Source organism: Suncus etruscus, chromosome 1 (genome assembly GCF_024139225.1).
Source record: "Suncus etruscus isolate mSunEtr1 chromosome 1, mSunEtr1.pri.cur, whole genome shotgun sequence".
Taxonomy (NCBI): domain Eukaryota; kingdom Metazoa; phylum Chordata; class Mammalia; order Eulipotyphla; family Soricidae; genus Suncus; species Suncus etruscus.
In genome coordinates this window covers 190,223,084-190,235,128 of record NC_064848.1, presented here as the reverse complement: position 1 = coordinate 190,235,128, position 12,045 = coordinate 190,223,084, and the positions used below count along the sequence as shown (strand labels likewise).

The window sequence follows — 12,045 nt, the reverse complement described above, 5'->3', positions numbered from 1 at the left end:
GAAATGCCGCTTCACACGGCGGGCACGCCCCCCGTCGCTATGGCAACAACACCAACCACGCCCCCAGATGCCGTGGCAACGGCGCCGGTCACGCCCTCGCTGCCGTGGCAACGGCGCCCGTCGCCTTGGAAACCAGGAAGAGCGAGCGAGTGGGCGTGTCCGTGACGTCACCGAGCCCAGCTGTTTGGTTTTTTTTCCTCCCCTCCCGGGGCGGGTTTTTCTCCCTGGTCACTTCTCACTTCCGGTCAGTAGTGAATCCCGCCCTAGGACGGAGCGCGGTTCGATTCCCCACGGCGTCCCATAGGGTCCCCCAACAAGCCAGGATCGATTTCTGAGCGCATAGCCTGGAGGAACCCCTAAGAGTCACCGCTGTGGCATAAAAAGCAAAATAAATAAATAAATAAATAAATAAATAAATAAATAAATAAATAAATAAATAAAAGAGTCTTTCGGAGTGACTTGACTCATGAGATCCCTTGACAGCTTCCCTTCCCCCACTTCTGCCCAAATTGTCCCCCTCCTGCCATATAAGGAGAGGCAGCTGCGGGTGGGGTGGGGTGTGGGGTGTCCCCCGGGTCTAAAGATAGCGGCTCCTACTCTGGCTCTACACGCTTAGGGCAGCGGGAGCCGCCATGGCTAGGTAAGTTAGTTTCCAGTTGCCTTTTTTTCCTAGAGGTGACTTTCCCCTCAAGTTTTTCAGGGAGCTTCAGGAGCTCTAGAATCCCCAGGCCTCTAGCTTTTTTGGGGTCACCCGAATGTTCTCTACTTCTTCAGCATGCTTTATTATTATTTAGGATTCCTGAAACAATGACATTTATAAGGCATATTTATTTACTTATTTATTCTGGTTTTGGGGACCACACACAGGGTGCTTAGGGAACACGATTGGCTGGCGGGCTCTGGGGACCACATGGGCTGCGGGGATCAAATCCTAGTCAGTGGCATACAGGGCAAGAAGTGCCTCCTTACCTGCTGCTGTACTAATTGTCTCTTCCCTCTTTCCCTCACTACTACTATTTGTTGTTGTTGTTTTTGGGCCACACCCGGCGGTGTTCAGGAGTTACTCCTGGTTCTGCCATCAGAAATTGCTCCTGGCAGGCTCGGGGGACCATATGGGATGCCAGATCTGTCCAGGGTAGGCCACGTGCAAGGCAAATGTCCTTCCACTGTGCCATCACTCCGGGCCCCTCATTCTACTTCTTTTTTGTTTTGTTTGGGGGTTTGGAAATATGTCTTGGTGGGGACCTCATGGAGTGCTGAGGATTGAGCTCAGATCAAGGGCACTCAAAGCAAAAGCTCTACCTGTTGTATTATCACCTGGCCCCTAGCTTCCTACTCGTTTTAGTCTCAGTTTCTCATTTTCCATTTTTCTCCATTCATCCTAGGCACGCACATATCTATGTCCATCTTTCCCCTTCTTTGGCTCACTTTGGTGGGCTGTGACAGAAAACAACCCTCAATCTCCCACCTCATCCACCTTTCCCATATATCCTGATTTTCCTTTCCGATCCTTATGACACTCCCTCTCCACTTCTCTGTAGGCAACATGCTCCCACCCTGTGGTATGACCGCCCCAAGTATGTGTATATGGAGTTTTGTGTTGAGGACAGCACTGATGTCAAGGTGATCATTGAAGACCACCGAATTGTGTTCAGGTAACAAGGACTCCTCCCCAGTGTGGCTTCCTGGGAAACTGCCCCTTTCTCTCTAGTTCCCCCATATCCAGCCTCCAGTCTCTGCAGTTGCTCCTCTGTACCCTCAGCTGCAAGAATGCTGATGGAGTGGAGCTGTACAATGAGATTGAGTTCTATGCCAAGGTGAACTGCAAGGTAGGATGGGCCGGAGCAGAAAGGGTGGGAAGGCAAGCTGCCTCCAGAAACGGCAGACTCTTTCTAAAACCCCAGGCCCTAAGGAGCCTTTTTCTCTGGTAGGACTCCCAGGATAAGCGCTCTGGACGCTCCATTAGGTGCTTTGTGAGGAAATGGAAGGAGAAAGTGGCCTGGCCCCGGCTCACGAAGGAGGACAACAAGGTGAGAAGTGGTTGTCTTTCTCTTTTATATGTTCTTTTCTGCCCACATACCCAGGTTAGCTCTGGGAATTAACTTGCTTCCTCTCCCTCCTACATTCAGCCTCTTCCCCTATCCTGCCCATTAACATCCTAAATTCTCTTGCATCCATCATTTAATCTCATCCTAATTTAGACCACATCCAATTACTGGGTGAGGTATGTTGCATATTTTTAGCCCAACTACTAATTTATACTTTCCCTGTATTGCTTCCTGAAAGGTCTAAGGCACATATCTAATCTTGACTTTCTCCCACTTAAGAAACTTCAGTTCTGGGGCTGGAGAGATAGAATGGAGAGAAGGCATTTATTTGCCTTGCATGCAGAAGGACAGTGGTTTGAATCCCGGTATCCCATATGGTCCCCTGAGTCTGCCAGGAGTGATTTCTGAGCGTAGAGCCAGAGTAACCCCTGAGCACTGCCGGGTGTGACCCCCTCCTCCCCCCAAAAAATTAAAGAAACTTCAGTTCTGGGGCTGAAGCAATAGTAATAGCACAGTCAGTAGGACATTTACCTTGTATGTGGCCAACCTGGGCTTGATCTCCAGTATCCCATATAGTCCCTTGAGCCTTCCAGGAGTGACTTCTGAGCACAGAGCCAGGAGTAATCCCTGAGCACCTCTTGGTCTGATCCAAATATGAAAACAAACAAAAATAATAAGAAACTCCAGTTCTGGGGCTGGTAGGGATTTGCCTTGCACACAGCTGACTGGAGTTTGATCCTCTGGCATCCGAGGAGTAATTCTTGAGTACAGAGCCAGGAGTAACACTTGAGCATTGCCGGTTGTGGACCCAAAACCAAAAAGAAACTTCAAGAATGGTGTTGGGTATTGATGTTATATTGTATACCTGAAACTCTCTATTTAATTTGGGGAAAAAAGGCTTTGGACTATCTTACATCAGTTCTTAGGGCTTACTCCTGGTTCCCTGCTCAGGACTAAAGACTGACAAGTTGTGGTGCCATGATTGAACTAGGGGTTTTGGGCCACACCCAGAAATAATTAGGGATTTTTTTGGGGGGGGGCACACCCAGCGGTGCTCAGGGGTTACTTCTGGCTATCTGCTCAGAAGTAGCTCCTGGCAGGCACGGGGGACCATATGGGATGCCGGGATTCGAACCAACCACCTTAGGTCCTGGATCGGCTGTTTGCAAGGCAAACGCCACTGTGCGATCTCTCCAGAATATTTCTCACTCTGTATTTAGGATTGTGTTTAGGGTTGATCCTGGTGGTTATTACGAGACCATATGTTGTGTTAGGTGTCTAACCGGAGTTAGCCACATGCAAGGCATGTTGTTTATCTTCTGTATTATTTTTCTGACTCCTAAGATTATTTTGGGTGGAACATACCTGATATGTGCTTAGGGACCACATCTGATAGTTCTTAGGGATTCATATATGGTGTTAGGATTCAAACCAGAACCTTAGCTATAATCAATATTTTATACATACGCCTTAACCTTTGTACTGTCCTTTTGGTCCAAGGAAGACATTTCATTTGCTTTTTTGTTTTTTTGGGGGGCCTACATTCAATGATACTCGGGTTATTACTGACTCTGCTCTCACGAATTATACTTGGTGGTGCTGAGGGGACAATATGGGATGCTGAGGATCAAACCTAGGTTGTTAAAGTGCAGTGCAAGTTCTCCTAATACTCTGGACCCCCGAGGCAGACTTTTCAATGCTTTCTATCCCCTATAATGCCTGGTATTTCCTAGGCACTTTGAGCTCCAGGTAGATCTTTGTGAATGCTGAGGATGACGTGATAAAATCCTCAAAGGAAATTTGACAGAGGACTCACTTTCACGCAGTATCACCTCAACCTCTGCCTGCCCCCAGCATGCACTTATATACATTTTTTTGTGTTCTTTGACCACCTACCTCCTGGACTGTGACTTTGCTTCTTCTGCAGCCAGTGTGGTTGTCTGTGGACTTTGATAACTGGAGAGACTGGGAAGGTGATGAAGAGGTGGAGTTGGCTCAGGTGGAACATTATGCAGAGGTAATGTATTTCACGTATTTCTGCTGGTCATCATCATTTGGTGTCTTGCAGCACAGGTTTCTGTGGAGAACTGTGGCCAGGATAAGGCAGAGATATGAGAACTCTGGGCAGGCCATTCACTGGCAGTTATTTATTTATTTATTTATTTATTTATTTATTTATTTTTTGGGTTTTCCATCATACCCTGGTGGTGCTCATATGCTCTGTGCCAGAAATTACTCTTGATAATCTCAAGGATCATATGGGATGCAAGGATCAAACCCAAGTCGGCTGTAAGCAGGGCAAGTGCTCAACCTGCTGTGCTATTGCTCTGGCCTCTTGTATTATTATTTTTTTTTTGGTCTTTGGTCCACACCCAGCAGCACTCAGGGGTTACTCCTGGTTCTGCGCTCAGAAATTACTCCTGGAAGGCTCGGGGACCATATGGAATGCCGGTGATAGAACTCAGGTTGGCTGTGTACAAGGCAAACACCCTATCCCACTGTGTTATTGCTCTGACCCCTCATTATTATTATTATTATTTTTGGTTTTTGGGTCACACCCAGGGGTGCTCAGGGGTTACTCCTGGCTCTAAGCTCAGAAATTGCTCCTGGCAGGCACGGGAGACCATATGGGGTGCCGGGATTTGAACCACTGTCCTGCATGCAAGGCAAACGCTTTACCTCCATGTTATCTCTCCAGCTCCCCCTCATTATTTTTTTAAAATTAAAAAATTATTTTGGCTTTTGAGTCATAACTGGCAGCTCTCAGGGGTTACTCCTGGTTCTGTGCTCAGAAGTTGGGGCTGGGGGGCCGGGCAGTGGCGCAAGAGGTAAGGTGCCTGCCTTGCCTGCGCTAGCCTTGGACGGACCACAGTTCGATCCCCCGGCGTCCCATATGGTCCCCCAAGCCAGGAGCAACTTCTGAGCGCATAGCCAGGAGTAACCCCTGAGCGTCAAAAAAAAAAAAAAAAAAAGAAGTTGGGGCTGGAGCGGTGGCACAAGTGGTAAGGCGTCTGCCTTGCCCGCACTAGCCTAGGACAGACTGCGGTTTGATCCCCCAAGCCAGGAGCGATTTCTGAGCACATAGCCAGGAGTAACCCCTGAGTGTCACCAGGTGTGGCCCAAAAACCAAAAAAAAAAAAAAAAGTTACTTCTGGCAAGCACAGGGTATATATGGGATATTGGTGATCTAAACCAGGTTGGCTACATGCAAGGTGAATGCCCTCCCACTGTGCTATTGCTCCGACCCCACTGGCAGTTATTTATTTATTTGGGGTCTGTGGTCATGCCACAGATGCAATGCTCAGGTCTTATTCCTGGCTCTGAACTCAAGGATTACTCCTGGTGATGCATGGGAGACCATATAAAACGCCAGGGGCTGCACCTGGGTTGGTTACATGCAAGGCAAGTTACTATCTTAACAAAGCAAGATAGTATCATGGTACTATGTAACCCTAGTGGTTTGTGTGTGTGTCTGTGTTAGTATTCTTCACCTATTATATTTTGATATTTTGCCATGTTTTCTTAGTAAGAATGAAAGAGGGCCCGGAGAGATAGCACAGCGGCGTTTGCCTTGCAAGCAGCTGATCTAGGACCAAAGGTGGTTGGTTCAAATTCCGGTGTTCCATATGGTCCCCCGTGCCTGCCAGGAGCTATTTCTGAGCATGGAGCCAGGAGTAACCCCTGAGCACTGCCGGGTGTGACCCAAAAACAAACAAACAAAAAAAAAAACAAACCAAAAAAAAAAGTAAGGATGAAAGAAATAAACATCCTTTGTGTGTGTGTGTGTGTGTGTGTGTGTGTGTGTGTGTGTGTGTGTGTGTGTGTGTGTGTGATATTGGTTACTGACCTCAGGGATTCATGCATATGCTGCATACTAAGCTACATTCTTGGCCTTGAAATGAATATTCCACTAGTGAAATTTCATTTCTTTCACTTGGTAAAAGTTGAAGAGATATTTTTTTGCTTCTGTTTTTGGGCCACACCTGTTGATGCTCAAGGGTTACTGTTGGCTATGTGCTCAGAAATCACTCCTGGCTTGAGGGGACCATATGGGATGCCGGGGATCAAACCATGGTTCGTCCTAGGCTAGCGCTTGAAAGGCAGACGCCTTATAGTTTGTGCTACCGCTCCGGCCCCTGAAGATATATATAAACACCCCCTGAATAGATATTTTTCAAAGAAAAAACTGGGGGGCTGGAGAGAGAGTATGGAGGTAAGGCATTTGCCTTGCATGCAGAAGGACAGTGGTTCTAAACCTGGCATCCCATATGGTTCCCCTGAGCCTTCCAGGAGCAATTTCTGAGCATAGAGCCAGGAGTAACCCCTGAGCGCTGCCAGGTGTAACCCAAAAACCAAGAAAAAAAAAAAAAAAAGAAAAAGAAAAGAAAAAAAGGAAAAAGAAAAAAGAAAAAGAAAATTGGAACCTGAGAAATATTTTAGGCAGTATGGTCTTGCCTTGTTTGTGGAATAGACAGAAATAGATAATAGTTTCTGAGCACAAATGTAGGAATAACCCGAGTACCACTAAATGTGGCCCACAACTCTTCCTGCTCAAGGCTGGAGATGTATGGAGATAGGGCTCTAAGGGCTGATGTGCTTGCTTTGTATGGTGCAGCCCCCCCAGATTTGAGCCCGGTTCTACCGAGTTTTGGTAGTGATCCCTAAGCACCACTAGATGTCACTAAAATCCCAAAATAAAGAAAAATTGGGAATCTTCTCTTCTTGAGTATCAGTCTCCTAGTCTTTCACTCTCCCCTTTCTCCCCTTCTTCCTTCTCCCCCCTCTTTTTCTCTCTGCATAAATCTCTCGTTCAAATAAATTGTCACACATTGTTTGGTTTCAGAATTTAAAATAAACTCTGAGCTGGGATATAACAGCAGTAAAACACTTCCCTCTGCATATGTGAGACTAGATTGGAGCCTCATGCCACAAAATTCCAAACAAACCATGAAAGATGGTGTGTTTACTTTGTATGTGACCAATATGGTTCAATCTGGAGCATCCCAAGCATCACCAGGAGCAATTCTTTTTTTCTTTTTTGGTTTTTGGGTAACACCTGGCAGTGCTCAGGGGTTACCTGGCTCTAGGCTCAGAAATCGCCCCTGGCAGGCTCAGGGGACCATATGGGATGCCGGGATTCGAACCACCATCCTTCTGCATGCAAGGCAAATGCCTTACCTCCATGCTATTTCTCTGGCCCACCAGGAGTAATTCTTTTTTTTTTGGGGGGGTCACACCTGATGGTGCTCAGGGGTTACTCCTGGCTGTCTGCTCAGAAATAGCTCCTGGCAGGCACGGGGGACCATATGGGACACCGGGATTCGAACCAACCACCTTTGGTCCTGGATCGGCTGCTTGCAAGGCAAACGCCGCTGTGCTATCTCTCTGGGCCCTGCCACCAGGAGTAATTCTTCTTCTTTTTTTTATTTTGGTTTTTGGGCCACACCCGTTTGACGCTCAGGAGTTACTCCTGGCTATGCGCTCAGAAATCGCCCCTGGCTTGGGGGGACCATATGGGATGCCGGGGGATCAAACCACGGTCCGTCCTACCCTAGCGCTTGCAAGGCAGACACCTTACCTCTAGCGCCACCTTCCCGGCCCCAGGAGTAATTCTTTTTTTTTTTTTTTTTTGTGATTTTTGGGTCACACCCGGCAGTGCTCAGGGGTTACTCCTGGCTTCATGCTCAGAAATTGCTCCTGGCAGGCACGGGGGACCATATGGGACGCCGGGATTCGAACCGATGACCTTATGCATGTAAGGCAAACGCTTTACCTCCATGCTATCTCTCCGGCCCCCCCAGGAGTAATTCTTAAGTGCAGAGTCAGAAGTAACCCATGAGCACAGCTTAGAATGACCCCTGCTCCCCCACAAAAGCAAAGTAAAACAAAACAGAACAACAACCCCTTTCCCATAAAAATCCAAAAGTAAGTAATTTCAGCTACGATTTACTCAGGTTGCAAAAACAGTAATAACTATCCCTTATTCAGTATGTGTATTTCTTTTTTCTCTTTGGGTTTTGGGCATACCCAGAGGCACTCGGGTTACTCCTGGCTCTTCACTCAGAAATTGCTGCTGGCAGGCTCAGGAGGCCATATGGGATGCTGGGGATTGAACACTCATTCGTCCTAGGTCGGCCACATGCAAGGCAAACGCCCTACCACTGTGCTATCACTCTGCCCTCAGTATGCATATTTAAAATTATTTTTTTGGTATGTGTGTGACCATACTCAGTGTGCTAAGGGTTTACTCCTAGCACTGCTAGGAATCAAATTGCAGTCTGCCACTGGAAATAGTATGGGAGAAAGGCATTTGACTTGCAGGTGGCAGACTCTAGTTCCCCAATATTCCCAATGGTCCTTGAGCACTGTCTGGTTTTACTCTTTAGCACAGAGCCAGGAATAACCCCTGAGCACCACTGGGTACAGATACCTCAATAGATTGTGAATTTTTTTTGCATACAGTAGGCCTGGGTTTGATCCCTAGTACATGGTACCCAAGCATTGTCAGGAGTAAGCCCAGAGCAGAACTTGGTGTGATCCCAAAACAAAGCAAAATAAGACAAATTTTAATTTCTTTTTAGTTTATTCCAGTGATAGTGTATTAAAGAGGGATTTTAAAGATGGAGCAGTTGTCTGGCTGCTCCATTAATATTCATGTTGCTTTTTCTGTACGTTTTTTGCTTATGATTACTTTTCTTATTCTATTAGCTTTTGCAGAAGGTCAGCACCAAGAAAGCTCCACCTGCCATGGATGATTTGGATGTGAGTAAAGTTTGCCCCTCAATCCTTTAAAAATTACAATACTGGGTCAGAAGTGATAGCACAGTGGGTAGGGTATTTGCCTTACATACAGCTGACCTAGGTGCGATCTCTTATACCATTTCTCCTGAGCCTTCCAGGAGTAATTTCTTTTTCTTCTTCCTTCTTCCCTTGCTCCCTCCCTCCTTCACTCCCTCCCTCCGTCCGCTCGTCCCTCCCTCCCTTCCTTCCCTCCCTCCCTCCTTCCTTCTTCCCTCTCTCTCCTTCCTTCCTTCTTCCCTCTCCCTCCCTTCCTCCCTCCCTCCCTCCCATCCTTCCTTCATTTTGTTTTTTGGGCCACACTTGATGATACTCAGGTTACTCCTGGCTATGTGCTCAGAAATTGCCCCTGGCTGGGGGACCATATGGGACATTGGGGGAATTGAACTGCGGACTGTTCTAGGTTAGCGTGTGTAGGCAAAGGCCTTACCACTTGTGCGACTGCTCCAGCCCCGAGTTGTAGTTGTAAGCCAATTTTGTTTTTGTTTTTGTTTTTGGTTAACACCCGGTAGCACTTAGGGGTTACTCCTGGCTCTACGCTCAGAAAACTCCCCTGGCAGGCTCTGGAGACCATATGGGATGCTGAGATTCAAACCACTATCCTGCATGCAAGGCCAATGCCCTACCTCCATGCTATCTCTTCAGTCCCCCAAATTTGTTTTTTGTTTTGTTTTGTTTTTGGGTCAGACCCAGTGGTGCTCAGAGTTACTTCTGGCTCTGTGCTCAGAAATCACTCCTGGCTGGCTTGGGGGTCCATATGGGATGCTGGGATTCGAACCATCATCTGTCCCGGGTCAGCTGCATGCAAGGAAAATGCCCTACCAATGTGCTATTTCTCTGGCCTCTGTTAGCCAAATTTGAATTTGACATAAGAAGTCAAATTTTGGGGCTGGTGAAGTGGTGCTAGAGGTAAGGTGTCTGCCTTGCAAGTGCTAGCTAAGGAAGGACCGCGGTTCAATCCCCCGGCGCCCCATATGGTCCCCCCCAAGCCAGGGGCAATTTCTGAGCGCTTAGCCAGGAGTAACCCCTGAGCATCAAACGGGTGTGGCCCCCCCCAAAAAAAGAAGTCCAAATTTTTTTCCAGACTCTAGAAAATTCTTCTAATATCCTTATTCTTTCATTTTCTCCCAACTTCTTTATCTTCGAGTGACCTGACCCCATTGAGGAGCTTTTTAGTTATAAGAAGCAGAAGTATTAATTGAAATTCTGAAAGTAAATGATAATAAATCAATAAACAGGGCTGTTTATTGAGTAACTGTGGTGCTTTGTCTTATTATCTAGAGTTTTATTTGTTGATTTATTATTTTGGGCTCTACTTATCAGCACATACCTTACCCACTAAACTTCTCTCGTACATTATTCAGTCCTTCCATATTAGCATCCCTAGAAGTTGTGTGATTCAGTAAATCCCAAAAGAGAATTTGGGGGTTGGAGCAATAGCACAGCATGTAGGCGTTTGCCTTGCATGTGGCCAACTTAGGTTTGATCCTTGGAATCCTCTGTAGTCCCCTAACTCTGTTAGGAGTGATTTCTGAGCACAGAGCCACTAGTAAACCCTGAGCACTGCTTGGTGTAACCTAAAAACCAAAACAGGGACCAGAGTGATAGCTCAGCGGTAGAGCTTTTGCCTTGCACGCAGCTGACTCAGGACGGACCTCGGTTCAATCCCCCAGTGTCTCATGTGGTCCCCCCAAACCAGGAGCAATTTCTGAGTGCACAGCCAGGAGTAACCCCTGATCACCAGGTGTGATTCAAAAAACAAAAACAGGGCCCGGAGAGATAGCGCAGCGGTGTTTGCCTTGCAAGCAGCCGATCCAGGACCAAAGGTGGTTGGTTCGAATCCTGGTGTCCCATATGGTCTCCCGTGCCTGCCAGGAGCTATTTCTGAGCAGACAGGCAGGAGTAACCCCTGAGCACCGCCGGGTGTGGCCCAAAAACAAAACAAAAAAAAACAAAAAACAAAAACAAGACCAAAACAACAGCAATCCCCAAAAAACAAACAAACAAACAAACAAAAAAGAGAGCTTGGGGGCCCGGGAGAGATAGCACAGCGGCTTTTGCCTTGCAAGCAGCCGATCCAGGACCTAAGGTAGTTGGTTCGAATTCCGGTGTCCCATATGGTCCCCTGTGCCTGCTAGGAACTATTTCTGAGCAGACAGCCAGGAGTAACCCCTGAGCACCGCCGGGTGTGACCCAAAAACCAAAAACAAAAAAACAAAAAAACAAACAAACAAACAAAAAAAAAAGAGAGCTTGGAAAGTAGGGCAGAGGGAGCCTCGTTTGTGAATATGTTGTGTATGAAATCTCTACAGGTGCTTTTGTTTTGTTTCCTCCAGGATGATTCTGACATCGAAGAAACAACAAGTAATTAACTTCCAGTGTCAGCAGCGCAGAGCGGAGAGAACAGGAGAAGCTGTGTCCCTTTTCAGTTGCTCTGAACTTAGGGCCTTTGTCCCCACCAGCTCTTTGTGACCCAGGGTCTGCTGGGATCGCAGAACCTGGAGATGTGTTTGAAGGGTTTTCTTCATGATGTTTCTTCCTCCGAGGCACTTGACTATGGCTACTGCATGGGCAGCAGGAGAGGAAGGGAGCAGACTTGGGGGCTGCAACTCCCAAAAGATTGGCCATTATCTCAGGGCCACTCATCAGGATCCTCTTCAGAATTGGAGCCTAAATATGTGACAGAGCTACAGCCAAAGATGTTGCATACAGGTGATAATAAATCTCTAGGACCTGTCCCGTCTGTCTCTTCTTCCTGGAGGCAAAGCTTTCTTTCTCTCTCAAATTTCTGTCAAAGGTCCAGAGGGTGTCAAAGATTCTGGCCCTCATTTTTGAGGTTAAAAGTAGAGAAATGCGGGGCCAGAGAGATAGCACAGTGGTGTTTGCTTTGCAAGCAGCTGACCCAGGACCTAAGGTGGTTGGTTCGAATCCCGGTGGCCAATATGGTCCCCCGTGCCTGCCAGGAGCTATTTCTGAGCAGATAGCCAGGAGTAACCCCTGAGCACTGCCAGGTGTGGCCCAAAAACCAAAAACAAAAACAAAAAAAGTAGAAAAATGGAGGCCGAAGAGATAGCATGGAGGTACACCATTTGCCTTACATGCAGAAGGATGGTGGTTTGAATCCCAGCATCTTATATGGTCCCCCGAGCCTGCCAGGAGCGATTTCTGAGCTTAGAGCCAGGAGTAACCCCTGAGCACT

General features: G+C 47.3%; 1 protein-coding gene across 1 annotated transcript; it reads left to right on the top strand.

The window, feature by feature from the left end:
- Positions 1-3: 3 nt before the first annotated feature.
- On the top strand, positions 4-11,218 carry PTGES3L (prostaglandin E synthase 3 like). The gene is made up of 7 exons (XM_049768076.1): positions 4-141; positions 1,447-1,655; positions 1,763-1,829; positions 1,932-2,030; positions 3,976-4,065; positions 8,757-8,810; positions 11,183-11,218. Exons 1-7 carry the CDS (start codon positions 4-6, stop codon positions 11,216-11,218), a joined length of 693 nt encoding a protein of 230 aa, XP_049624033.1.
- The last annotated feature ends 827 nt before the right edge of the window (positions 11,219-12,045 follow it).

Coding starts and splice junctions, on each gene's coding strand:
- PTGES3L (XM_049768076.1), top strand. CDS start 4: ATGCCGCTTCACACGGCGGGCACGCCCCCCGTCGCTATGGCAACAACA. Junction 2,031..3,975: donor TCACGAAGGAGGACAACAAG/GTGAGAAGTGGT, acceptor CTTCTTCTGCAG/CCAGTGTGGTTGTCTGTGGA. Junction 8,811..11,182: donor CTGCCATGGATGATTTGGAT/GTGAGTAAAGTT, acceptor TGTTTCCTCCAG/GATGATTCTGACATCGAAGA.